We start from the raw sequence: 27,687 nt of genomic DNA, 5'->3' as shown, positions 1-27,687 counted from the left end.
TTCTTCGGAGATTTTTTTTATTTTATTTATTTATTTAGTCGAGTACATATTAGACAATGGATACAAGTATGAATTGAAGACATAAAATGAATACAACTGAAGGGAACCGTTAGGACAGGGACGGGGTGCTCTTATGCACGCAAAAGAAAGGAAAAAAAGAAAAGAAAGGGACGGAGACGGGCGGGGAGTTTATTGGGGAGGGGGGCGCGGGGGAGGGTCGCACGGAGCTCCTTGGAGGGGGGGCGAGAGGAAAAAAAAAAAACCACCCGCAAGCGGAGGAAACTCTCGGCGGGGCCTCCAACCGCCCTTGGCGCTGGGAACTCTCGAAGACTGCGAAGCAGCGCGGACGTCAGGCTCCGCAGTTTTCCCTCCGGTCCGCTCCACTCCACTCCACTTCCCCCACCCCCCTCCCATTCTTCGCGCTGCTGCCGGACAGGTGAGCGCTGCCCAGGTTGGCTTCCCCCGCCCCAAGGAGGAGAAGGAGGAAGAGCAGCCATGGGGAGCCCCAATCTGGAGGGATGGGCGGCGGGTCTGGGAGTCGGTGTTGGGGTCCTGGAACGCCTGTCTGGAGGTCGGGGTGTTTGCTTGTGTGTGTGTCTTCTATCTCCCGCGTGGGGACATGCGTGGGCGTGTGGCAAGGTTAGTGTAGGGTACCAGTATTGTAGTGGAAAGGAGGGCGGACTTTCCACGTGGTGGTGGTGGTGGGTCTTCGCCTGTGTGTGTAGATGTTGGGTTCACACAGGGTATATTTGTGTGTTTGTGTGTGTGTGTTTGTGTCTATCAGTGTCCAGGTAGCATGTAAGTAATGTAGAGTTGTGTGTTTTCAGGTGAGAGTGGATCTCTCTCTTGTGTAGATGTGGGTTAAGTGTCTGTGGATTTGAGTATCTGTAGCAATGTGTAATCCTACAACAAATGTGTGCCTGGGTGTGTAATTGTGTGTAGTACTGTGTGAGATAGATAGATAGATAGATAGATAGATAGATAGATAGATAGATAGATAGATAGATAGATAGATAGAATAGAATTTTTATTGGCCAAGTGTGATTGGACACACAAGGAATTTGTCTTGGTGCATATGCTCTCAGTGTACATAAAAGAAAAGATGCGTTCATCAAGGTACAACATTTACAACACAATTGATGATCAATATATCAATATAAATCGTAAGGATACCAGCAACAAGATTACAGTCATACAGTCATAAGTGGAAAGAGATGGGTGACAGGAATGATCAGAAGATTAATAGTAGTGCAGACTTAGTGAATAGTCTGACAGTGTTGAGGGAATTATTTGTTTAGCAGAGTGATGGCCTTCGGGAAAAAACTGTTCTTGTGTCTAGTTGTTCTGGTGTGCAGTGCTCTATAGCGTCGTTTTGAGGGTAGGAGTTGAAACAGTTTATGTCCAGGATGCGAGGGATCTGCAAAGATAGATAGATAGATAGATACACACTGTGTGATATAATACTGTATATATTGTATTGTATTATATATTATAATATATATTATATACTGTGTGATATATATATATATATATATATATATATATATATATATATATATATACACACACTGTGTGATATAATATATATTGTGTTATATGATATTATAATATATATTATATACTGCGTGATATATATTGTATTATATTATATAATATAATATATATTATATACTGTGTGATATAATACTGTGTATTATACAGTGAATGTCCTCTTTTTATCCCTTGTATTTTTTACTCTCTTTTTTTCCTTTCAGTTTATTTTTGTATTAGTATTACTATTATAACCAACCTAAATTAAAAAGTCTCTCTATATATATTTATATATATTTTAACAAAAAAAATCTGGATAACAAAGTATCTCTGCTTTGCACCTGTGCTACACCTGAAATGAAGTTGGCTGGTCTGATCACAGAAACCCGATGAATTCTGCGTTGGGTATTTCCAGTCCCTTCCAGGTAGGAAAATGTGAAATATTAAAATTACACTGAAGTTACAGGTTACCTTTCATGATGCATGGGTTAACCTAGAGAATTGATCAGGGCTGTCTGATATAATTTATCATACTAATAGTCTACTACTAGTCTACTACTCCTTCCCTAAATCTCTTTTTCTCCCTTGTTAGAACCTCGCCTCCAAATCAGAGATCGACCTCATTCAGAAACTGAAGAAGGAACTCCAGCTGGTACTTGCAGAGCTGAAAGATCGTGATAAGGAGTTGAACAACATGGTGGCTGTGCACCAGAGGCAATTTCTGGCCTGGGAGGATGATCGACAAAAAATACTGACTCTGGAAGAACGTAGCAGTAGGTTGGAAAGTGAGTCTCACACAGCCTAAAGGTAAAGGTAAAGGTTCCCCTCGCACATATGTGCTAGTCGTTCCCGACTCTAGGGGGCGGCACTGCTCATCTCCGTTTCGAAGCTGAAGAGCCAGCGCTGTCCGAAGACGTCTCCGGGGTCATGTGGCCAGCATGACTCAACGCCAAAGGCGCACGGAACGCTGTTCCCTTCCCACCAAAGGTGGTCCCTATTTGCATTTTTTACCTGCTTTCAAACTGCTAGGTTGGCAGAAGCTGGGAAAAGTCACGGGAGCTCACCCTGTTACGCAGCGCTGGGGATTCGAACCGCTGAACTGCCGACTCAGCATCTTAGCCGCTGAGCCACCGCTTCCCTCTCACAAAACCTAGAGCCAAGGAAACTCAGCCTGTGTGGCCTTGATATTCCCACTTTAAAGATTGTAAAAACTGAGGCTGACGGTTCTGCTTGCACAGTCCTGGGTACAACAGGGGTTTTATAGCAAAGGTGTGCTTGGAGTTTGCATGCTTGGGAAGGCTAAAGAGGCTTGCAAGTAGACAATCCCAACGTTGGCTAACAAGTTTGCGAAAAGTTTTTGTTGCTGATTTCGTGGAGATTAAAAGCACTAACATGTTAGGCTAATGGTCCCTCACCGCATCAGGTACATGACAGTTTTTTTAGCCATAGTTCTGGGTTTGTACTTTACCCCGGCCACTTTCAAGCCATGGTTTCTGACCTATGTGGTTGTTGGCTTCACATACAAAGAACGTCGGATGGAGGAAAAATGTTCTACAACGTTTGATTCATTAGGGAAGACATTAAATGCAAGCGCATTTTGGGGGTGAGAGGGTGGGAAACCCTACATTATACCCCACACATCTACTAAGTTGCTTGTTGTCATTTTTAAACAGCCAGCAAGGAGGAATTTCAACAGTTGGCTTGTCTGGTCCTAGAAATACTCTCTTGCCACTCCGTTCTGATTCCTTCTGCACCATGGAGATCCTGGAATGTTATGTTAGGTGTAGACTCCTTCTCTAACAATACCGATCCCCAGAGCTTCCCAGTGCTGGGTTAAATCAGGGATCGGATGCTCTTCCAACACGGGGCTCGTATGTGTGTAGTAGAGCAGTTGTAGTTTCTTAACCTTCTGTATGTGAAAACCTGGAACGAAAGTCGCAAGCTTGCGCTGAGATTCCCTTCACAAACCCTCCTCCAGAACTCTGCAGTTTTAAGGACAAAGAAATATGGCAGGTAGAACAGTCTGAATGTGGGCAGCGAAACCAGGATGTAGGGTTTTTTTTGGAAGAATTGTCTTCTCTCTCTCTCTCTCTCTCTCTCTCTTTCTTCTTTTTCCAGTGTTTAAATATTTATTTCCAATATTTATTCTAAATTGAACAGGAGGCTCCTGACGTGGCTTAATTTAAAGCCAACCAGTCTTGCCAGAAACACAACAGGGGCGGAAGATTAATTCAATAAACAAATAATAATTTATGGGCGGTCCGAATCGTAATTTTAAAACAGAGAGACAGGGGATAAATTAAATGCTGGTTTATTAAATGTGGTTAACAGGATTTGGTTTCCCTCCTCCCCCTCCCCCAAGATGAGCTACATAAGAGAAATGAAATGATAACCACCCTGACCCAGAGATTAAAGCTCCTGGGGTCCTTGCAGAATGACTGCAGTTCGACGCTCGAAAACACTCAGCAGAAGCTGCAGGAGCTCTCTCGAAAAGCCTCCGACACGTCCCTTCAATGCCAGACCCTCGAGGTAGGCCACTATCATCCATATGAATTTTTTAAATTATTATTATTATTCTTTCCATTGTTATGCTGCCAACTCTCAAGGGTGCCGGGCGGCTTGCAAACAGTTCAAAAGACTTAAAATCCAGAACGCCACGTGAATAATGAAGCGGCAGAGAGAACAAACCTGGATGTAAATAAAGAAGAAAACAAAAAAAAAAAGAGAGAAGGGAGCTCGTGTCCTCCTTGCCCAAAAGCAAAAAGTCACCTTTTGAATCCCTTTTGAAGCACTTGAAAAGTGGGGGAGATATTTAAATCTTATGGGTGGGGGAGTGTCTCCTTTTCTTTTGCAGGGCCCGCAATTTTAATGTGATACTTGCTGCTTCTATTTGCAGTCTTTCAAATTTGTAATGTGAGTTTCTTTCAAAATAAAATGGTTGCTTTGTCTTTTGGGATTAAGTGAGCTTTTTTTGGGGGGGGGTATCCTGTTTTTTGGGGGGGTATAGGGACGCGGTGGCTCAGGGGCTAGGACATTGAGCTTGTCAATTGAAAGGTTGGCAGCTCGGCGGTTCGAATCCCTAGTGCTGCCGTGTAACGGGGTGAGCTCCCGTGACTTGTCCCAGCTTCTGCCAACCTAGCAGTTTCGAAAGCACGTAAAAATGCAAGTAGAAAAAATAGGGACCACCTCTGGTGGGAAGGGAAAAGCGTTCTGTGCGTTGGTGGTTGAGTCCTGCCGGCCACATGACCACGGAGACGTCTTCGGACAGCGCTGGCTTTTGGGCTTTGAAACGGAGATGAGCACCGCCCCCTAGAGTCGGGAACGACTAGCACTTACGTGCGAGGGGAACCTTTACCTTTACCTTACCCTGCAGAGGTGAGTTTCAGCAGGTTCTGACCTGTTCTGGAGAACCGGTAGCGGAAATTTTGAGTAGTTCGGAGAACCGGTAGTAAAAATTCTGACATGGGGATTTTGCAGTATCCTTCCCCTGCCACGCCCACCAAGCAATGCCCACAGAACTGGTAGTAAAAATTCTGACCTGGGGATTTTGCAGTATCCTTCCCCTGCCACGCCCACCAAGCAATGCCCACAGAACTGGTAGTAAAAATTTTTGAAACCCACCACTCGGTGTCCTCTAAACCAGAGAGAAAAACGTCTGCAAAGCTCAGAGTGCCTTTATTATATTCCCGTGACCGGTCATGTCAATTCTGAGAAGAAGATCCTGCCAGAAGTTGATCTCCGCCCTGTGGGTCTTGTCTCTTTTCTCTTTCTTAGGAGAAAAACCAAACCTTGGTTGGTTCCGTCCTGGACCTCTCACATCAAGTGGGTCAGCTTCAAGCTAGAGAACAAGAACTTCTGACGCTTTTAAGACTCAAGGTATTTTATTGGGGGTCCTTGAGATTTTGCTGCAAATGTTTTGCCCGTCGTTGGCAGGTAAAGGCAAGTAGATCCATTTTACCCTTTCTAACAGTTTTTTCTTGACCTCAGCAACTTGAAGATAGGTGGACTTCAAGCCCCAGAATTCCCCAGCCAACATGGAGGAGAAGATGGGTGGACTTCAACTCCCAGAAGTCCGTCGTGGGAAATGAAGCTCTTTTAAGCCCTTCACTAACGAACACCTTTTTTAAAATTATTTGCATTTATATCCCGCCCTTCTCCAAAGACTCAGGGCAGCTTACACTATGTCAAGCAATAGTCTTTATCCTTTTGTATATTATATACAAAGTCAACTTATTGCCCCCAACAATCTGGGTCCTCATTTTACCTATCTTATAAAGGATGGAAGGCTGAGTCAACCTTGGGCCTGGTGGGACTTGAACCTGCAGTAATTGCAAGCAGCTGCTGTTAATAACAGACTGTCTTACCAGTCTGAGCCACCAGAGGCCCTTTTGCAAAGAACTTTCTCGCTTTTCAGCAAAGTCATGCAATAAACCCCGTTTTATTTCTTGGTTTCGGTAGGATGACGATATCCTTGAAGCAACCAATCAGATCACGGAGTTTACCAGCAAATTTAAAAAGTTAGAAAGTGCCCTATGCGCCTGCAAGATCCAAGAAAGGAGCTTCAATGAGGAGAAGCAGAATTTTAAACTCAGGATGAAGGAAGCGATGTTAGAAGCAAACAGACTAAAAGGTAAAATTATATTTGGAGCAGGGAATGTCCAGTCTTGGCAACTTTTAAGAGTTGTGGATTGCAACTCCCAGAATTCCCTAACCAGTCATGCTGGCTGGGGGAATTCTGGGAGTTGAAGTCCACAACTCTTAAAAGCTGCCAAGGTGATTGAAAGGCGAGTGATTGTTTTAAGAAAATATGAAGTGAAAAATTGGTTTGATGTTTCCTTTTTTTTTTTAAGGGGATCTCAATGAAAAAATAAAAGAAAACAGTGCCCAGAGAGAAGAAATTATACAGCTCAAGCAAGAAAATGCTTATTTAAGTAATGAATTAATGCTTACCGGTGAGTAAGTCTGAAGGTTTGCTGAATCTTGAATTCTAAACGGTCCCCTAAACATCTCTTAGACTGTGCTGAAGATGTTACGTAGTCTGGTAACGAAATGTTTGGAAACCAACCAGTGGTGGGTTTCAATTTTTTTTACTACCGGTTCTGTGGGCGTGGTTTGGTGGGTGTGGCAGGGGAAGGATACTGCAAAATCTCCATTCCCTCCCCATTCCAAGGAAGGATACTGTAAAATTTCCATTCCCACCCCACTCCAGGGGAAGGATACTGTAAAATCTCCATTCCCACCCCAATCCAGGGGAAGGTTTACTACAAAATCCCCATTTCCTCCCGATCAGCTGGGATTTGGGAGGCAGAGAATAGATGAGGGCAGGGCCAGTAAGAATTTTTAGTACCGGTTCTCCGAACTACTCCAAAGTTTCGCTACCGGTTCTCCAAGAACTGGTCAGAACCTGCTGAAACCCACCTCTGAAACCAACCCACAAGCTCGGAGAAACAAACCTTCACCCTTGTCCTACACCCGAGTTACAGATGTTCGCCACTATTGCAACGAGACATTTATAGTTTCTCTTGGAGGCTTCTGGAAAATATAACCAACTCTTCCCCCCCCACACACACACTTTCTTTTCCCTGCAGCCGAGAGGGAAAGTCGAAAAGTTCAGCTGCTTCTCTCCGCCAAATCGAAACAGCTTCGGACGGACACGGAACTAAACAATTTGAGACAGGTGGTGATCGCCTTTCTGGCCGTGAGCGCTTTCCGTTTTGCAGGGTGGAAGAAAAAATGGGATTTAAAAAGCAAAGGATTCTGGCGTCGGCGTCGTTTCGTTTTGAATCCGCTTCGTTCTGAACTCCTTAAGTAAAAGAAGCTTTTGCAAGTAAAGTAATAAAATAAAAATGAGCTACGGTATAATCCTTGACTTAAATGACCAAATAATGGAGGCCAAAATTCCCATTGCTAAGCGAGACAGCTGTTCAGTGAGTTTTGCCCCCCATCGCGACTTTTCTTGCTACAGTTGTTAAATTTCCTCAGCCTCATCGCTGTCCCAGTCCGTTGCCAGCTCCGCAGGCTGTTGGCGGCCCACAGCGGAAAGAATGAAATATAGGACAGGATAGGGCTGCGCTGGGTGGGCGGGGCCAGCTGATCGTTGGAACTATCGGTTCGCGCAAACCGGCAGCAGCCCACCACTGAATAAATGTAACAAAACGAAAAGGAGCTACTACGTTTTTCCAGAAACATTTTCTTTGAGGATGTAAAGAGAATTCTTGGCAAATTCCTTTTCACATCCTTGGAAATCCGGAAGCCGAATGTCCCCGAAGTTAAAATTTCCACTTTCCCAGAGCTTGTTTTGTCCTCCGTTGCCAGATCTACCTGAAGCAGCAACAGGATCTCCAGTTCCTGCATTTCCACCTGGAAAGTTCCCAAGAGAAACACAGGACAGAATCGCAGGATGGAAGGTAAAACGTCTTTTGCTGACGGGAGGGCAGAAGGAGTTATATTCAACTCAGGGCCATCTTAACAGCATTATGGGCCCCGGGGCAAAGCAGTGTACTGGGGCCCCTATGGCAACTACTCACAGGAATAAAAATGTAAATGGTCGATAAAATTAAACATATACTTGCATGCTGGTATTAATAATAAAAGTGCAGTAAAATGTAATAAATATCTTGCTGTATTTATATGATACAAGGTGCATTGAATGGTTAACATACACAGATTAGTATGGGACAGGGGTGAAATGTAAAATTTGTTACTACCGGTTCTGTGGGCGTGGCTTGGGGGGGTAATGTGACTGGGTGGGCGTGGCCAACTTTTTTTCTTTTTACTTTTAAAAGCATTTTTTCTACAACCTCTTCGGCCAAAGGCTCCTTTGGCGATCCCAGCTGAGTTGCCTGATCGCCAGAATCTTTTAAAAGCATTTTTTAAAAACCTCTTTGGCCGAAGAGGTTGTAGAAAAAAATGCTTTTGAAGGGTTCCGACGATCCCAGCTGAGCCGCGCGATCATCAGAGGCGTTTTTTTTTTAACTTTTAAAAGCATTTTTCCAAGCTCGATTGCAGTCGTAAGTCAAGGATTACCTGTATTACATAAAATTATGCCTTAGCAGAGGCCTTCAAACTTGGCAGCTTTAAGACTTGTGGACTTCAACTCCCACGATTCCCATAAGTGTGGACTTCAACTCCCAGAAAAGCAAGCTGGCTGGAGAATTCTGGGAGTTGAAGTCCACAAGTCTTAAAGCAGCCAAGTTTGAAGGCCTCTCTGCCTTAAGGCCAGCAGGGATAACTCAACCTCCTCCTTTGTTCTGTTTTCAGCCCAGGAATGGTTTTGTCGGATCTCGAGACCAGCGGCAATCAAGATTCCCTCTGCGGCGAAGTTGGCCGGGAGATCCCTACCCATTTTGTCCACCTTCCCGACTGTCCTTTGAAAAAGGCCGGCCACATCTGCCAAGCCCAGAAAAGGCAGCAAGAACAGCGGACAGAGCACGTACACGAAGGGCCGTTTCGCCACTCTAGACACGTCCGTCAGGAAGAAGGGATGCTGAGCATTCCCAGGAATGCTGGGGAGGTGGAAGACCGCTCGGCCGCACGGCTGGACAATCCCCAGAAGTCCAGATCCAAGCAAACTGTGTGGATGTCGGAGCCGGGCACGGTGACCTCTTTACCGAGACACAAAAGTTGGTTTGAAGCGAACTTCTGCGCAGGGACCTCTGGATGTTTGGCGCCCAGGTTCTTCGACAAAGCCAGCGGGGACTGCAAAGATGCCCCCCTCGACCCGGGCAGAATCCCCCCTCGGCAGAGACCCTGCGTGCCTCCCCCTCCGGGGAACCCCGCCTGCGAATTGGGCTGCTCCGCCTGCAGCGCCATCCGTCAAGCCAGCCTCTACCGCTCCGACCAGGAGTGGGCCGAAATGCTGAAGCCGGTGGAGAACGACGGCAGTGGCTTATGGGGCGGGGAGTCTTCCCCGAGGCCTCCGGATGCTCCCGAGTTGAAAAGGTTCTGTATTTTGCCTTAGTATTTGATGTTCACCTGTATCGTGTGTGTTTAATACGTGTGTATACAGGTAGTCCTCAATTTATGGCTACGGCTGGGGACGGGACTTCCGTTGCTAAACAAGGCTAAGCAATTCTGTTAAATTGAGCCGTGCTAAACATTACAACTTGCGTTGCCGTTCGTTAAGCCAAACCGCTGCAGGGTCGAGTGAGTTATGTAGGTCGTTAAGTGAATCTGGCTTTCGCCCTATCCTTCCCCCGGAGTGGGGTGGGAATGGAGATTTTGCAGTATCCTTCCCCTGGACTGGGGTGGGAATGGAGATTTTGCAGTATCCTTTCCCCGGAGTGGGGTGGGAATGGAGATTTTGCAGTATCCTTCCCGTGGAGTGGGGTGGGAATGGAGATTTTGCAGTGTCCTTTCCCTGGAGTGGGGTGGGAATGGAGATTTTGCAGTATCCTTCCCCTGGAGTGGGGTGGGAATGGAGATTTTGCAGTGTCCTTTCCCCGGAGTGGGGTGGGAATGGAGATTTTGCAGTATCCTTTCCCTTGCCATGCCCGCCAAGCCAAGCCACGCCCACCAAGCCACGCCCACAGAACCAGTAATAAAAAAATTTGGATCGTACCACTGCTGGAGGGGGGGTTTCATGGTCCTCTTTAGAGGAAAAACACACAGATTAACAGTTCGGCTTAAAGCTGGTCCGACCAGCATCGATCGGCTCCTAGCCACGTGCCGTAACATGGAATGTGGTCCTGGCCTGTCGGTCTTGCTGTGGGATTTGTAAATAGTCTCTGGACTTTTTGCTCGCCGGGTGTCAAATCGGCCCCTCCTTTGGACGCCTGTAAAATGAAAATCCCTTTATCCAAGGTAGGAAGGAAGAAAAGCTACAGAATCTGGCCGCCTTGCGATCTTAAGTCGAAGACCACCCGATAATTACAGATACCATCATGACCGGAGCCCAAAAGTCTCTGCTGTTAAGTGAGACCTTCGTGAAACGAAAGTCTTATTTGCTTTGTTTTACGACTTTCCTTGCCAGAGTTGTTAAATGAATCACTGCCGTTCTTAACTTAGTAACACGGTTGTTATGCGAATCCGGTTCTCCCCATAGACTTTGCTGCTCAGCGGACATTGTTAATTTAATAATAATAATAATAATAATAATAATAATAATAATAATAATAATAATAATAATAATAATTTAATTTGTATACCGCCCTTCTCCCGAAGGACTCAGGGCGGTTTACAGCCAAGTAAAAACAACAATCAATGACATAATACAAATAAAACAATAACTAAAAAACTTATTCAAATTTGGCCCCAATTTAAAATACATTTAAAAAAACCATAAAACCCAATTAAAAATTAAAAGCCCAATAATAAAATTTAAAATTCCTCTCCCATAAAATAATCGGAATTGCTCTTGATGATGATTTAACAGTGACCAGGATGGGAGCCTGAACGGTTTTGACTGGGATGGGCCGTGTTTCACATCAACCCAGAGGTCAAAGGGGACGACCCCTCTTGAGATACCCTCCGCCTCGGACCATCCTTCAGGCCTCCAGGGACCCACCAGGTGTAACCAGCTTCCCACCCATCGCGTAAGTATCTCCAATCGAAACACAGAACAGTTCCCAAAATATTCCGGCTGATGATCCCACTCAACCTGCCCCCGATATTATTGGCAATGATTTCCCAAATTCTAGGTGGTTTTTTTTTGCAGCCACCCAAGCATAAAACACAGGAAGGTGCTCTCTGAGCTTGGTGGTTTTCTTGCAGATGTTTCATGACCCAACTAGGTAACATCATCAGTGAGGAGAGGAGGAGGAGGAGGACTGAGGCCCTTGGTGCTCTCTGAGCTTGGTTGTTTTCTTGCAGATGTTTCACAACCCAAGTAGGTAACATCATCAGTATTAGAAGGGAGTGGGGTTTGAAGAGTGAAAGAAGAAGGGGAGGAGGAGAAAGGCAGGGAGGAGGAGGAGAAGGAGAAGAAGAAGAGGAAGAAGAAGAGGAAGAGGAAGGTGAAGAGGAAGGAGAAGAAGAAGAAGAAAGCCAAAAGGAGGAGGAGGAGGAGGAAGGAGAAGGAGAAGAAGAAGAGGAAGAGGAGAAGAAGAAGAAGAAGAAGAAGAACAACAACAACGGCGTCCTTAATCCTCCAACAACTATGGCATCCTCGATGCTCCCTGAGCTTAGTTGTTCTCTTACAGACGTTTCATGACACAACTAGGGAACATCATCAGTGTTAGAAAGGAGTGCAGTTTGTCCTCAGTTTATATCCTTAATCCCTTAACCTTTCTGTGCGGGCTGAATTTTTCCCGGATGGTCCCTGACCCGTTTTGTCCGGCTTCTCCTAGGATTCCCGCTCACCCGACGACAAGCTGCAGCAGATGTTGGCCGAAACCCGCCAGATGGTCACCCACCTGGAGCACAGTCACCTGCTCAGTGCCAGCCCTCGCTACAGCCCGACCGGCAGCCCCCACACGGTAGGGTTCGCTTTTCCAACGGGGGTCTGGAGGTTGAGGTCAAAAACGGCAAGATGGCGGCCGTCCCAGACCGACTGACACCTTGCCTAGTTTTGGATGTCGCTTTCGGTTGTTCTTGACAGACAGGAGACGGCCCCAAATCCGTTTGTGAACTCGAGGACCCCGTTGAGGAAGAATCGGGAACAAAACTTTCTCCTTTTGCTTCTCAAGTAAGTACTTTTCTTCTAACTTTCAGCTCCTGTTTTGGGGCATTTGCACTGCTGAGATTTTGGGGATTTTGAGATTTGCACTGCTGAGATTTTGGGGGCTACTGAAATTCTGGAGGTTTAGTTTAGTTTACTTTCTTGTCTTTGCACCTCGTGCAACGAAATTAAATGCCATCTTCAGTGTACATTATAACTATAAAAATAAAACACAAAACACCCATCCTTTGCAGTCTACGCAATGGAATTGAAAACCCCTGATATTGCATGATGATGTATGATATTGCATTAATATTGCACTATACAGTATGTGGTGGCTCAGTGGCTAAGATGCTGAGCTTGTCAATCGAAAGGTTGGCAGTTCAGCGGTTCGAGTCCCTCGTGCTGCATAACGGGGTGAGCTCCCATTACTTGGCCCAGCTTCTGCCAACCTAGCAGTTCGAAAGCAGGTAAAACAATGCAAGTAGAAAAATAGGGACCACCTTTGGTGGGAAGGTCACAGCGTTCCCTGCGCCTTTGGTGTTGAGTCATGCCGGCCACATGACCATGGAGGCGTCTTCGGACAGCGCTGGCTCTTCAGTTTTGAAACAGAGATGAGCACCGTCCCCCTAGAGTCGGGAACGACTAACACATACGTGCGTGGGGAACCTTTATACCTTATACAGTACAATCCAGTGTAGTTACTGCTCTGGGATAGAAGCTGTTTTTCAGCTTATTTGTCCTTGTTTTTTTCATCCTGTACCAGCTGCCAGATGGTAATAGTTCAAAAAAAAAAAAAAAGGTTGCCCAGGATGAGATGGATCTTTAAGAACGTTTTGAACTTTCTTAAGGCAGCAGGAGCTATCAAGCTCTTCTAAAGAGTGGAGAGGTCAGCCAATGACCCTCTGGGCAATGACGTTGACCCTCTGGAGCGCGGTGCCCCTGTGCCATTGACAAACCATGCACAGGTGCAGTAAGAACTTCCAAACTTCAAGTTTATCAGCCCCCACAATTTGCCAATTTTGGTGGAACAAAATACAAAGAATCTTCGACTTACAACAGTCCGTTTAGCGACCGTCGGAAGTTAGAACAGCACTAAAAAAAGTGACTTACGGCTGTTTTTCAGACTTACGACCATTGCAGTGTTCTCATGTCCACGTGAACAAAATTCAGACCACAATGCCTCCCCTCCCCCATCCCGGTAGTGGGGCATCTCAGAAAGAGAAAAGGTGCAGGTTTTGCACCCGGGTCTTAAGTCCACGGAGCGCTCGGCAGCTCCAGTAAATCTCACAACTTGCAAATCTTGTCGGTCCTGATTTTTTTTTTTTTTAAAGCCGCCTAGGAGAAAATATACCGTAATTGGCAATTTTGTAGGAATGTCAGCTGTTTACCCAGCAATGGAAAACTAAAAAAAAAAAAAAAAAAAGTAAGTTTCCAGCCCTCATACAAAGTCAGTTTTCAGCTCAAGCCCGTGAAGTAAATATAGTTTTAAAAAAATATCCCCAAGGTTATGACAGGCAGTGTTTTTCCAAATGCATTAATAAAAACCAGCAAAAAAAACCCACAAAAACCTGAAACTAATTGAGAACGCGGTGGTTCGGTTTGTTTTGCTTCACCCAAAATTGTTGTATTCTTTATTTTATTTTATTTTTCTTGGTAAGACCAGCTGTCTCTCGTGTTTTGTCTACAAACAGGAAAGAAAACCCCCTTCCTGAAGGCGGAATATCTTCCTCGGATTTTGTCACCCATCACTCAGTTTGGGGGAAAAATAATCCTCACAGCTCAATGCTGGCAGTTGTTCCTCCAACTATATCTATATCTATATATTATTTTCAAAAATTAGAATTATGCGGAAACAAAATAAAAACTATTTCTAGAAATGTCCTTCGCAGATTAATTGCTAGCCTGCTTGGAGAGAGTCGCCGTTAGGTATAATTTTATACAATTGGAAATGTATTTTTGGGGGCTGGCTGGTTTTTGGTGGTTGGTTTTTTTTTTGGAACCCAGACTATTTATGGCGTGAAATGGAAGTGTTTGTTTTTATTCGGTGTCTTTTAGTGGGGGAGTAAGGTTTCCCTTAGCAAGGTCTATTCCCTTGATTGCTGGAGTCTTAAGAATGGCGTTTGCACCTGCTATTATTCAGCCGGGGGGAGGTCAAAAAAGTCAAAATGGTGGCTGGCTCGCTGGGGAATTCTGGGAGTTGGAGTCCACTCCTCTTAAAGGGCCCAAGTTTTTGAGAAAGACCGCTCCAAAGGGAAGCCCACTGATAGCCACTACCTCTATCTTGCAAGCCTAAAAACTTATTTATTTATCCAAGTCGTAAAATGGAGAGCAAAAGTCACCGAACCGCTTGTCTCACTCAGCAGTAGAAATGCCGGACTCGGTTATGGCCGTAACTCGAGGACCCCCTGTACTTCAGAATAGAAATAGAATAGGAATAGGATAGAATATGAATTAAGAATAGAATAGAATAGAAATAGAATAGAATAAAGTAGAATAGAATAGAATAGAATAGAACGTGAATTAAGAATACGATAGAATTAGAAGGGAATATGAATTAAGAATAGAATAAAATAGAAATAGAATAAACTAGAATAGAATAGAAATAGAATAAGAATAGAATCTGAATTAAGAATAGAATAGAATAGACTATGAACTAAGAATAGAATCGAAATAAATAGAATAGGAATAGAATATGAATATAGAATAGAATAAACTAGAATAGAAATAGAATAGAATAGAATTTTATTGGCCAAGTGTGATTGGACACACAAGGAATTTGTCTTGGTGCATAGGCTCTCAGTGTACATAAAAGAAAAGATACGTTCATCAAGGTACAACATTTACAACACAATTGATGGTCAATATATCAATATAAATCATAAGGATTGCCAGCAACATGTTATAGGAATAGAATATAAATATAGAATAGAATAAACTAGAATAGAAAGAATAAGAATAGAATAGAATAATGAATGAAGAATAGAACAAACTAGAATAGAATAGAAATAGAATAAGAATTAAGAATAGAATAGAATCGCAGACTCAGAAGGGACCCTGGAGGTCTTCTAGTCCAACCCCCTTGCTTAGGCAGGAAACCCTTCCACCACTTCACTTGGCCTGGCATGGCTTTTTAATGCCTGGCTTGCCTGCCTGCCACAGAGGGCTGCCCGGCCCAGCACTCCCACCACCAGCCCAGCCCGCCCAACGCCGCCAGCCTCCGGGTCGCACCGGCTTCTTCGTCTCCTCCCGCCTGGAGAGAGAGAGAGAAGCGCAGCTGAGTACCGCGGGGCGTGGCGGGGCGTGGCGAAGGCTGGGAGTGGCTATGAGGGGGGGGGAGACGAGCGGCCGCGGATTGGTCGGCCTGGCGGGGGCGCGGTTCCCCGGCGGCTAGCGAGTGGTCGCCGTCGAGCGGGGGGCGTGGCCGGGCCTGGGCCACGCCCCTCGGGGGGGGCCTCCCTGGCAGGCGCGGCTGCGGCCGGGAGAGGAAGCCGGAGCGGCGGAGCGAGGCAGGCGGGCTGGAGGGCATCGCGGGGGCCATGAACACCATCAAGAACGTCCCGGCCCGCGTGCTCAGCCGCCGCGTCGGGCACAGCCTGGAGGCGGAGCGGGAGCAGTTCGACAAGAACCAGGCAAGTCTGGAGAAGGGGGCTTTGTGGGGGTGTCCCCATCTGTTTGGGGCTGTCAGGTTGCAAAGGAGGGGTTCAGGATGAGTGAACCCCCTCCCTTGCAGACCCATCAGCGGCCCTCCCATAAAAGGGAGGGATCTACCAAGCGTATTCACTCTCCCCCTTTGCATGGGTGGGTGGGGGCAGGCAGGGTGAGGGTCCAGGTTAAAGGAGGGGGCTGTCAGGTTGCAAAGGAGGGGGCTCACTCACAGTGCGGACCCGCAGACATATCAGCGCCCCCACACACACCATAAAGGAAGGGTCTACCAGATGTATCTTGCCCCTCAATGGGTGGGAGGGGCAGGGAGGTGAGGAGGGCCTGGGGGGCATGTTTCCTTGGGAGGGCTGTCAGGTTATAAAGGGGGCTCACTCATCAGCGCCCCCTATAAAGGGTCTACCAGATGTATCTTGTGCCCCCAATGGATGGGAAGGGCAGGCAGGATGAGGAGGGCCTGGGTGGGTGGGTGGGTGGGGTCCATGTTTCCTGGAGAGGGCTGTCAGGTCACAAAGTGGGGGCTCACTCATCGTGGGGACCCGCAGACGGATCAGCACCCCTCTCCATAAAAATGGGAGGAAATCTATCAAATGCATCTACACCCCCTCTCCCTGCATCACCCTTGCAAGGTCTCCATCACCCATGCATCCTTCCCTGGAGCCTCCCTCCTTTCAGAATGCATCCCCCCACTTCTTCCCTGAAAAGCCCCCCCTTCCTCTTTAATCTCATGCAGTTCATCTGAGGAGAGGTGGGGGCGCCTTGCTTCAAAGGAAATCCCCCCCCCCGCCCCCTTTCTCCACACTCACACTGGGGCTGCTCCTCTAGCTGGAGAGAACCCGGAAGGAAGAAGGCAATTGACAGCAGAGGTGGGGTGGGGGGCCGGGGGGTGGGGGGAAGGAAAGAAGGAAATGGGGATTAATGCCATAAAGGCGCTTTCTCCCCTCCCCAGACCAGATGCAGCATCGGTGGCGTTGGGGAGTGGGAAAGGGGTCTTTGGGCGGTGGGGGGAGAGCAGACCTTTAAAAAGCCATGCGGAAGCCGGAAAGAATGCTCAACCCCCCCAGGCTCCCAACCTCTCCCATAAATTATAAGTTAATTATTATTATGAATATTGCAACGATGAGATGGTTATTTCTGGTTTAATTGTGCCGTCTGGTCATTTTTTGCACGGCTGTTAAAAACTTCTCTGGTCTCCTCGTCGTCACTCGTCTCGTCTGGCGTCTTTGGGCCCCTGGGGCGGGGGGGGTTGCTTTGCAAGTGGAAGTTGGGGGGGCTGCAATCTAGGAGGGTGGAAGGGGTCTCTCTCTCTCTCTGGCGGCGGCGTCCCCCTACCCTCCCAAAAAAATTTGGGGGGAAAAAAACTCAGCACCACTGCAACTTCCGCAGCTGGGTGTGAGCACAACCGGAGGCCTTTGGTCAGAAAGGAACTGTTTAGGATGCTCAACGTCTGAATATCTCTCTCTGAATATTTTTCTTTTTTTAAAAAAACGCCTGAATGTGCCACTGACTGGGGATGAATTTAAAAAAAATAATAATCCACAAATCACTTGATATTTCAGGAAAGGGGAGGGGGGAAATCTCCTTGATTGGGGAGTTCGGCTGTGCAAAAATATCTCTTGCTGTTAAATGTTGGTTATCCGAGGGTGCTCTCCATATATGTGCGTGTTGCTGAAATGCACGCAAAATATGTGCCACTCTGGCTGGCCGGTGGGAGTGGAGCAATAAATTTCACAGCTTCCAAACAATGCCTTTGTTTTGGTGAGCCTGCTGGTTCCACTTTTCTTCCTGGATATTTTGGATATTTATTGCTCCAAGTTATCGCAGGTTCCTGTTGATCTTTGCAAGTTTGCTTATATTTTTTGGGGGGGTGCTGCCGTCCCCAAAGTATCCGCATGCATGAATAGCTTCAGGGTGGCTTGCAAAGCATAAGAATTTTCTCTGCTGGGATTCGCTATCCTGCTTGAGATTCGGGTTGCCATTCAGGGCGTGAAAAGAGGGAAATGCACTCTGCACGTGCTTAAGAGTGGTTGCCGTGGCGGTTGCCAAGTTCTGGCCACAACAGGATCTGTGTTTGTTGATTTTGCTCGATAGTTGGTTTTATTCTTCAGTGTTTCTCAACCATGGCCGCTTAAAGTTGGGTGGACTTCAACTCCCAGAATTCCTCGGGCTGGGGAATTCTGGGAGTTGAAGTCCGCCTGTCTTTGAGTGGTCAAAGTTGAGAAACACACAGGCTCCATAACATAACTGTATGTATTTGGGGAAGCAAAAATTTAGCACTGATGCAATCATTTATGATGTCATATTTGTTTCTTGTTTTTTTGGATTATTGCTTTTCTTAATTGTCTTTTTAATAGGAATTTATTCCTCTTTAGCTTATCCACTTTTCACAGTTTGCTGCCCATAGAGTTGTTGAAGTGAGCGGAGACTACAAAACATTTCTGCCGCTATGAAATATTTCCCTTTTTATTTTAGCGTTGGTTTAACGGAAATCTCGGATTTATTTTTTCCTGTCCGACATAGAAACTGGGTTATTCCTCCGGAGGTTTTTTTTTTAACTGGAGGCGTCTTGATTTTTCTCAATGAAGGAGTTAAGAAATCACCTTGAATCAAGTAAAATAATTCGTTACCATGTGCTTAGTTGTTCTCTTACAGACGTTTCATGACACAACTAGGGAACATCATCAGTTTTAGAAAGGAGTGCAGTTTGTCCTCAGTTTATATCCTTAATCCCTTAACCTTTCTGTGCGGGCTGAATTTTTCCCGGATGGTCCCTGACCCGTTTTGTCCGGCTTCTCCTAGGATTCCCGCTCGCCCGACGACAAGCTGCAGCAGATGTTGGCCGAAACCCGCCAGATGGTCACCCACCTGGAGCACAATCACCTGCTCAGTGCCAGCCCTCGCTACAGTCCGACCGGCAGCCCCCACACGGTAGGGTTCGCCTTTCCAACAGGGGTCTGGAGGTTGAGGTCAAAAACGGCAAGATGGCGGCCGTCCCAGACTGACTGACATCTTGCCTAGTTTTGGATGTCGCTTTCGGTTGTTCTTGACAGACAGGAGACGGCCCCAAATCCGTTTGTGAACTCGAGGACCCCGTTGAGGAAGAATCGGGAACAAAACTTTCTCCTTTTGCTTCTCAAGTAAGTACTTTTCTTCTAACTTTCAGCTCCTGTTTTGGTGCATTTACACTGCTGAGATTTTGGGGATTTTGAGATTTTTGGGGATTTTGAGATTTGCACTGCTGAGATTTTGGGGGGGGGGCTACTGAAATTCTGGAGGTTTAGTTTAGTTTTCTTTCTTGTCATTGCACCTCGTGCAACGAAATTAAATGCCATCTTCAGTGTACATTATAACTATAAAAATAAAACACAAAACACCCATCCTTCACAGTGTACACAATAGAATTGAAAACCCCTGATATTGCATGATGATGTATGATATTGCATTAATATTGCACTATATAATATGTGGTGGCTTAGTGGCTAAGACGCTGAGCTTATCGATCGACAGGTCGGCAGTTCAGCGGTTCGAATCCCTAGTGCCACGTAACGGGGTGAGCTCCCGTGACTTGTCCCAGCTTCTGCCAAGCGAGCAGTTCGAAAGCACGTTAAAAAAAAATGCAAGTAGAAAAACAGGGACCACCTTTGGTGGGAAGGGAACAGCGTTCTGTGCACCTTTGGTGTTGAGTCATGCCAGCCACATGACCACGGAGACGTCTTCGGACAGCTCTGGCTCTTCGGCTTTGAAACGGAGATGAACCCTGCCCTCTAGAGTCGGGAACGACTAGCACATATGTACGTGGGGAACCTTTATACCTTATACAGTACAATCCAGTGTAGTTACTGCTCTGGGATAGAAGCTGTTTTTCAGCTTATTTGTCCTTGTTTTTTTCATCCTGTACCAGCTGCCAGATGGTAATAGTTCAAAAAAAAATGTGGTGCCCAAAATGAGATGGATCTTTAAGAACGTTTTGAACTTTCTTAAGGCAGCAGGAGCTATCAAGCTCTTCCAAAGAGGGGAGAAGGCAACCAATGACCCTCTGGGCAATGACATTGACCCTCTGGAGCGCGGTGCCCCTGTGCCATTGACAAACCATGCACAGGTGCAGTAAGAACTTCCAAACTTCAAGTTTATCAGCCCCCACAATTTGCCAATTTTGGTGGAACAAAATACAAAGAATCTTCGACTTACAACAGTCCGTTTAGCGACCGTCGGAAGTTAGAACAGCACTAAAAAAAGTGACTTACGGCTGTTTTTCAGACTTACGACCATTGCAGTGTTCTCATGTCCACGTGAACAAAATTCAGACCACAATGCCTCCCCTCCCCCATCCCGGTAGTGGGGCATCTCAGAAAGAGAAAAGGTGCAGGTTTTGCACCCGGGTCTTAAGTCCACGGAGCGCTCGGCAGCTCCGGTAAATCTCACGACTTGCAAATCTTGTCGGTCCTGATTTTTTTTTTTTTTAAAGCCGCCTAGGAGAAAATATACCGTAATTGGCAATTTTGCAGGAATGTCAGCTGTTTACCCAGCAATGGAAAACTAAAAAAAAAAAAAAAAAGTAAGTTTCCAGCCCTCATACAAAGTCAGTTTTCAGCTCAAGCCCGTGAAGTAAATATAGTTTTAAAAAAATATCCCCAAGGTTATGACAGGCAGTGTTTTTCCAAACGCATTAATAAAAACCAGCAAAAAACCCCCAAAAAAACCTGAAACTAATTGAGAACGCGGTGCTTCGGTTTGTTTTGCTTCACCCAAAATTGTTTTATTTTTTATTTTATTTTATTTTTTCTTGGTAAGACCAGCTGTCTCTCGTGTTTTGTCTACAAACAGGAAAGAAAACCCCCTTCCTGAAGGCGGAATATCTTCTTCGGATTTTGTCACCCATCACTCAGTTTGGGGGGGAAAAAAATCCTCACAGCTCAATGCTGGCGGTCGTTCCCCCAACTATATCTATATCTATATCTATATATTATTTTTAAAAATTAGAATTATGCGGAAACAAAATAAAAGCTATTTCTAGAAATGTCCTTTGCAGATTAATTGCTAGCCTGCTTGGAAAGAGTCGCCGTTAGGTATAATTTTATACAATTGGAAATGTATTTTTGGGGGCTGGCTGGTTTTTGGTGGTTGTTTTTTTTTTTTGGAACCCAGACTATTTATGGCGTGAAATGGAAGTGTTTGTTTTTATTCGGTGTCTTTTAGTGGGGGAGTAAGGTTTCCCTTAGCAAGGTCTATTCCCTTGATTGCTGGAGTCTTAAGAATGGCATTTGCACCCGCTATTATTCAGCCAGGGGGAGGTCAAAAAAGTCAAAACGGTGGCTGGCTCGCTGGGGAATTCTGGGAGTTGGAGTCCACTCCTCTTAAAGGGCCCAAGTTTTTGAGAAAGACCGCTCCAAAGGGAAGCCCACTGATAGCCACTACCTCTATCTTGCAAGCCTAAAAACTTATTTATTTATCCAAGTCGTAAAACGGAGAGCAAAAGTCACCGAACCGCTTGTCTCACTCAGCAGTAGAAATGCTGGACTCGGTTATGGCCGTAACTCGAGGACCCCCTGTACTTTAGAATAGAAATAGAATAGAATAGGAATAGGATAGAATATGAATTAAGAATAGAATAAAATAGAAATAGAATAGAATAAACTAGAATAGAATAGAAATAGAATAGAACGTGAATTAAGAATATGATAGAATTAGAAGGGAATATGAATTAAGAATAGAATAAAATAGAAATAGAATAAACTAGAATAGAATAGAAATAGAATAAGAAGAGAATCTGAATTAAGAATAGAATAGACTATGAACTAAGAATAGAATAGACATAAATAGAATAGGAATAGGAATAGAATATGAATATAGAATAGAATAAACTAGAATAGAAATAGAATAGAATAGAATTTTATTGGCCAAGTGTGATTGGACACACAAGGAATTTGTCTTGGTGCATAGGCTCTCAGTGTACATAAAAGAAAAGATACGTTCATCAAGGTACAACATTTACAACACAATTGATGGTCAATATATCAATATAAATCATAAGGATTGCCAGCAACATGTTATAGGAATAGAATATAAATATAGAATAGAATAAACTAGAATAGAAAGAATAAGAATAGAATAGAATAATGAATGAAGAATAGAACAAACTAGAATAGAATAGAAATAGAATAAGAATTAAGAATAGAATAGAAATAGAATCGCAGACTCAGAAGGGACCCTGGAGGTCTTCTAGTCCAACCCCCTTGCTTAGGCAGGAAACCCTTCCACCACTTCACTTGGCCTGGCATGGCTTTTTAATGGCTTGCCTGCCTCCCACAGAGGGCTGCCCGGCCCAGCACCCCCACCACCAGCCCAGCCCGCCCAACGCCGCCAGCCTCCGGGTCGCACCGGCTTCTTCGTCTCCTCCCGCCTGGAGAGAGAGAGAGAGAAGCGCAGCTGAGTCCCGCGGGGCGTGGCGGGGCGTGGCCAAGGCTGGGAGTGGCTATGAGGGGGGGGAGACGAGCGGCCGCGGATTGGTCGGCCTGGCGGGGGCGCGGTTCCCCGGCGGCTAGCGAGTGGGCGCCGTCGAGCGGTGGGCGTGGCCGGGCCTGGGCCACCCCCCTGGGGGGGGGCCCCCCTGGCAGGCGCGGCTGCGGCCGGGAGAGGAAGCCGGAGCGGCGGAGCGAGGCAGGCGGGCTGGAGGGCATCGCGGGGGCCATGAACACCATCAAGAACGTCCCGGCCCGCGTGCTCAGCCGCCGCGTCGGGCACAGCCTGGAGGCGGAGCGGGAGCAGTTCGACAAGAACCAGGCAAGTCTGGAGAAGGGGGCTTTGTGGGGTGTCCCCATCTGTTTGGGGCTGTCAGGTTGCAAAGGAGGGGGTTCAGGATGAGTGAACCTCCCTTGCAGACCCATCAGCGGCCTCCCATAAAAGGGAGGGATCTACCAAGCGTATCTGCACTCTCCCCCTTTGCATGGGTGGGTGGGGGCAGGCAGGGTGAGGTCCAGGTTTCCGGAGGGGGCTGTCAGGTTGCAAAGGAGGGGGCTCACTCACAGTGCGGACCCCGCAGACATATCAGCGCCCCCCCACACACACCATAAAGGAAGGGTCTACCAGATGTATCTTGCCCCCCCTCAATGGGTGGGAGGGGGCAGGGAGGGTGAGGAGGGCCTGGGGGGGGGCATGTTTCCTTGGGAGGCTGTCAGGTTGCAAAGGAGGGGGCTCACTCACAGTGCGGACCCCGCAGACATATCAGCGCCCCCACACACCATAAAGGAAGGGTCTACCAGATGTATCTTGCCCCTCAATGGGTGGGAGGGGCAGGGAGGTGAGGAGGGCCTGGGGGGCTTGTTCCCTTGGGGGGGGCTGTCAGGTTATAAGGGGGGGGGCACACTCATCAGCGCCCCCCTATAAAGGGTCTACCAGATGTATCTTGTGCCCCCCCCCAATGGATGGGAAGGGGCAGGCAGGATGAGGAGGGCCTGGGTGGGTGGGTGGGTGGGTGGGGTCCATGTTTCCTGGAGAGGGGCTGTCAGGTCACAAAGTGGGGGGGGCTCACTCATCGTGGGGACCTCGCAGACGGATCAGCACCCCCCTCTCCATAAAAATGGGAGGGGGGAAATCTATTAAATGCATCTACACCCCCCCTCTCGCTGCATCACCCTTGCAAGGTCTCCATCACCCATGCATCCTTCCCTGGAGCCTCCCTCCTTTCAGAATGCATCCCCCCACTTCTTCCCTGAAAAGCCCCCCCTTCCTCTTTAATCTCATGCAGTTCATCTGAGGAGAGGTGGGGGCGCCTTGCTTCAAAGGAAATCCCCCCCCCCGCCCCCTTTCTCCACACTCACACTGGGGCTGCTCCTCTAGCTGGAGAGAACCCGGAAGGAAGAAGGCAATTGACAGCAGAGGTGGGGTGGGGGGCCGGGGGGTGGGGGGAAGGAAAGAAGGAAATGGGGATTAATGCCATAAAGGCGCTTTCTCCCCTCCCCAGACCAGATGCAGCATCGTTGGCGTTGGGGAGTGGGAAAGGGGTCTTTGGGGCGGTGGGGGGAGAGCAGACCTTTAAAAAGCCATGCGGAAGCCGGAAAGAATGCTCAACCTCCCCAGGCTCCCAACCTCTCCCATAAATTATAAGTTAATTATTATTATGAATATTGCAACGATGAGATGGTTATTTCTGGTTTAATTGTGCCGTCTGGTCATTTTTTGCACGGCTGTTAAAAACTTCTCTGGTCTCCTCGTCGTCACTCGTCTCGTCTGGCGTCTTTGGGCCCCTGGGGCGGGGGGGGGGGGTTGCTTTGCAAGTGGAAGTTGGGGGGGCTGCAATCTAGGAGGGTGGAAGGGGTCTCTCTCTCTCTCTGGCGGCGGCGTCCCCCTACCCTCCCAAAAAAATTTGGGGGGAAAAAAACTCAGCACCACTGCAACTTCCGCAGCTGGGTGTGAGCACAACCGGAGGCCTTTGGTCAGAAAGGAACTGTTTAGGATGCTCAACGTCTGAATATCTCTCTCTGAATATTTTTCTTTTTTAAAAAAAACGCCTGAATGTGCCACTGACTGGGGATGAATTTAAAAAAAATAATAATCCATAAATCACTTGATATTTCAGGAAAGGGGAGGGGGGAAATCTCCTTGATTGGGGAGTTCGGCTGTGCAAAAATATCTCTTGCTGTTAAATGTTGGTTATCCGAGGGTGCTCTCCATATATGTGCGTGTTGCTGAAATACACGCAAAATATGTGCCACTCTGGCTGGCCGGTGGGAGTGGAGCAATAAATTTCACAGCTTCCAAACAATGCCTTTGTTTTGGTGAGCCTGCTGGTTCCACTTTTCTTCCTGGATATTTTGGATATTTATTGCTCCAAGTTATCACAGGTTCCTGTTGATCTTTGCAAGTTTGCTTATTTTTTGGGGGGGGGGTGCTGCCGTCCCCAAAGTATCCGCATGCATGAATAGCTTCAGGGTGGCTTGCAAAGCATAAGAATTTTCTCTGCTGGGATTCGCTATCCTGCTTGAGATTCGGGTTGCCATTCAGGGCGTGAAAAGAGGGAAATGCACTCTGCACGTGCTTAAGAGTGGTTGCCGTGGCGGTTGCCAAGTTCTGGCCACAACAGGATCTGTGTTTGTTGATTTTGCTCGATAGTTGGTTTTATTCTTCAGTGTTTCTCAACTGTGGCCGCTTAAAGTTGGGTGGACTTCAACTCCCAGAATTCCTCGGGCTGGGGAATTCTGGGAGTTGAAGTCCGCCTGTCTTTGAGTGGTCAAAGTTGAGAAACACACAGGCTCCATAACATAACTATATGTATTTGGGGAAGCAAAAATTTAGCACTGATGCAATCATTTATGATGTCATATTTGTTTCTTGTTTTTTTGGATTATTGCTTTTCTTAATCGTCTTTTTAATAGGAATTTATTCCTCTTTAGCTTATCCACTTTTCACAGTTTGCTGCCCATAGAGTTGTTGAAGCGAGCGGAGACTACAAAACATTTCTGCCGCTATGAAATATTTCCCTTTTTATTTTAGCGTTGGTTTAACGGAAATCTCGGATTTATTTTTTCCTGTCCGACATAGAAACTGGGTTATTCCTCCGGAGGTTTTTTTTTTAACTGGAGGCGTCTTGATTTTTCTCAATGAAGGAGTTAAGAAATCACCTTGAATCAAGTAAAATAATTCGTTACCATGTGCAGAATTCTCTCCATTCTTCAAAATGTCCCAAAGGCGAACTAGAACAGAGGAGACTGTTTTTAAACCATGAGAGGTTTTGTTTTTTTTAAACCGAACGTTCCCTGGATTTAAAATATAATATTTAGTGTCTAAGATGGCCCTTTGAAAGAACCAGGAAGTTGACCTATCCTCTTGCATAGCTGCACACCTTTGTGCTACTTATAGTTGACAAGGCCGTGACTTTTTTGACGAGTAAACACAAACATCCAGACGCCCGTTTTTAAAAAATCCATCTTCAAGTAAATTAGGAAAACTTTCTTTCTAAGGTTCCGTTCTCACACTCTTTGCATTCCTTCCAATAAACTTACAGGCAGATCAAACTTTAGGTTTTTTCCTAGTTATTCTAGCAAATCCGGTTTGGTGTATGCCAAAGTTTGGAGTTGTAAAAACAAAACAAAAAAAATAACAACAACAACAAAAATCTATTTGCAGACAGGCTGTTTGTTAAACTACAAACAGTTCGGAATAAGACACACACACAATTTTAATTTTAATTCTTTGATGTTGATAGATTGATATTTTTTCCCCCTCATCGACAAGTAAGCAAAACCTACGTTTCATGCGTAGGTTTGTTGTCCTTGAGTAAGACACCCCTTAAAAAGTTTTTGTTTGCCAACTCTGAAGTTGGCAGTTGCTTCTCATGTTTTTTTTCCGGTACGAATGCATGATGATGATGAGGAGGAGGAGGAGGAGGAGGATTACAATGTTGGCCTCATAATCCCCAGGCTGAAATTTATGACTTTAAAAATACAGATTGCTCCTGTAATAGCTTTGTCTTGCAGCACAATCCTAAGACACGTGCATTTAGTTTATTTAGAGATTTGGGTTCCCCCATTCTCTATAGGGTAAATTTGCAAAATGTAAGTAAATAGGATGTCCGTCTTAACAAAATATTCCAGTGATAAACCTATGTAGCTTAAGCTATCTTGTTTTTGTTTTTGTTTTATTTTGTCACAACAGTATACACAAACATAATATATAAGCAAAAGTATGCAACAACTATATTAATTTGATATAATAAAAGGGAACAATAGGACAGGAACGGTAGGCACGTTTGGGCTCTTCTGCACACCCCTTATAGTCCTCTTAGGAATGGGTTGAGGTCAATAGTAGACAGTTTTTGGTTGAAGTTTTTGGGATTTTGAGAAGAGACCACAGAGTCAGGTAGTGCATTCCAAGCGTTAACAACTCTGTTACAAAAATCATATTTTCTGCAATCAAGATTGAAGCGGTTAACATTGAGTTTGAATCTATTGTTTGCTCTTGTATTATTGCGAAGTAGTTTTTAACAGGAAGGACATTGCAATAGATGATTCTGTGTGTTAAACACAGGACTTGTCCGAGTCGGCAGAGTTGTTTGATGAAGAGACCATTGTTGGTCTCTTCATCAAATTATTGGGTTAGGTAGGCAAGGTAAAGCTTTATCGTGGTCTTCAACCGACGGGTGAATTATTGGGGTGATCGTTGTCTGGCTTAGGCACAGAAATTTTGGGCTCCGTTGTGGTCGTACGTCGAGGACTGCTGTAAATCGTTTCAGCAAAGAAAGGTTCTCTCACCCGCTTCCCTAGATCCTGCGATTATCTCATGTATAAACAGCTCTTCAGTACAAACAGCAGGAAAGTTTTATAACCTGGTTAAAGAGAAAGCTATGAAGTCAGTCAGGCATCCTTTGAAGCCGCAGAGAATGCAGATCTTCGGTCAGTTTTGTTTCTTGGTGCTCTTAGCCTTCAATCAGAATAAAGCTGGAAGGGACCTTGGAGGTCTTCTAGTCCAACCCCCCTGCTCAAGCAGGAGACCCTACACCATTTCAGACAATCTTTTCTTTAAAGCCTCCAGTGGTGGAGCACCCGCAACTTCTGGTGGCAAGCCGTTCCACTGGTGAATTGTCCTCACATGTCAGGAAATTTCTCCTTAATTCCAGGTTGCTTCTCTCCTTGATTATTTTCCATCCGTTGCTTCTTGTCCTGCCTTCAGGTACTTTGGAAAATAAGTAGACCCCACTCCTCTTTGTGGCCGCCATTCAGATAGTTGAAAATCTATTATTGGGGTGACTATAAGGACCTGACTCATCTCAGAGGCTGTATCTGTTCCGCAAACCTTTCGAGAACTTATTCAACATAGAATCATAGGGCCGGAAGGCACCTAAGAGGTCTTCTAATCCAACCCCCTGCTCAAGGCCCTATACCATTTCAAACAAGTCACTATAA

At 46.0% G+C, this 27,687-nt stretch overlaps 2 protein-coding genes across 6 annotated transcripts in view; both read left to right on the top strand.

Moving 5' to 3' along the window:
- The first annotated feature begins 357 nt into the window (after positions 1 to 357).
- CCDC62 (coiled-coil domain containing 62) lies at positions 358 to 20,734 on the top strand. Of its 5 annotated transcripts, none has more exons than XM_058158731.1 (14): positions 358 to 436; positions 1,894 to 1,955; positions 2,123 to 2,315; positions 3,893 to 4,059; positions 5,305 to 5,406; positions 5,989 to 6,160; positions 6,381 to 6,482; positions 7,119 to 7,207; positions 7,846 to 7,937; positions 8,791 to 9,471; positions 10,904 to 11,063; positions 18,590 to 18,718; positions 18,841 to 18,927; positions 20,615 to 20,734. In XM_058158731.1, exons 2-14 carry the CDS (start codon positions 1,920 to 1,922, stop codon positions 20,633 to 20,635), a joined length of 2,031 nt encoding a protein of 676 aa, XP_058014714.1. In that variant the 5' UTR covers positions 358 to 436; positions 1,894 to 1,919; the 3' UTR covers positions 20,636 to 20,734. The 5 variants fall into 5 exon arrangements, with proteins under 5 accessions (XP_058014714.1, XP_058014711.1, XP_058014712.1 ...); XM_058158728.1 differs by lacking the exon at positions 358 to 436 and adding an exon at positions 447 to 639; XM_058158729.1 differs by lacking the exons at positions 358 to 436; positions 18,590 to 18,718; positions 18,841 to 18,927; positions 20,615 to 20,734 and adding exons at positions 447 to 639; positions 11,817 to 11,945; positions 12,068 to 12,154; positions 13,822 to 13,976.
- A 1,679-nt stretch (positions 20,735 to 22,413) lies between these two features.
- The window catches only part of HIP1R (huntingtin interacting protein 1 related), a 47,470-nt gene continuing 42,196 nt past the window's right edge, over positions 22,414 to 27,687 (top strand). The window contains exon 1 of the mRNA XM_058158144.1: positions 22,414 to 22,570. Within this exon, the coding sequence (XP_058014127.1) occupies positions 22,478 to 22,570 (93 nt within the window). The 5' untranslated portion in view covers positions 22,414 to 22,477. The remainder of the gene's footprint in view (positions 22,571 to 27,687) is intronic.

Source organism: Ahaetulla prasina, chromosome 15, assembly GCF_028640845.1.
Source record: "Ahaetulla prasina isolate Xishuangbanna chromosome 15, ASM2864084v1, whole genome shotgun sequence".
Classification (NCBI taxonomy): domain Eukaryota; kingdom Metazoa; phylum Chordata; class Lepidosauria; order Squamata; family Colubridae; genus Ahaetulla; species Ahaetulla prasina.
This window is presented reverse-complemented; position numbering and strand designations above follow the sequence as displayed.

Coding starts and splice junctions, on each gene's coding strand:
- CCDC62 (XM_058158728.1), top strand. CDS start 519: ATGGGCGGCGGGTCTGGGAGTCGGTGTTGGGGTCCTGGAACGCCTGTC. Junction 6,483..7,118: donor TAATGAATTAATGCTTACCG/GTGAGTAAGTCT, acceptor TTTTCCCTGCAG/CCGAGAGGGAAAGTCGAAAA. Junction 7,208..7,845: donor AACTAAACAATTTGAGACAG/GTGGTGATCGCC, acceptor CTCCGTTGCCAG/ATCTACCTGAAGCAGCAACA.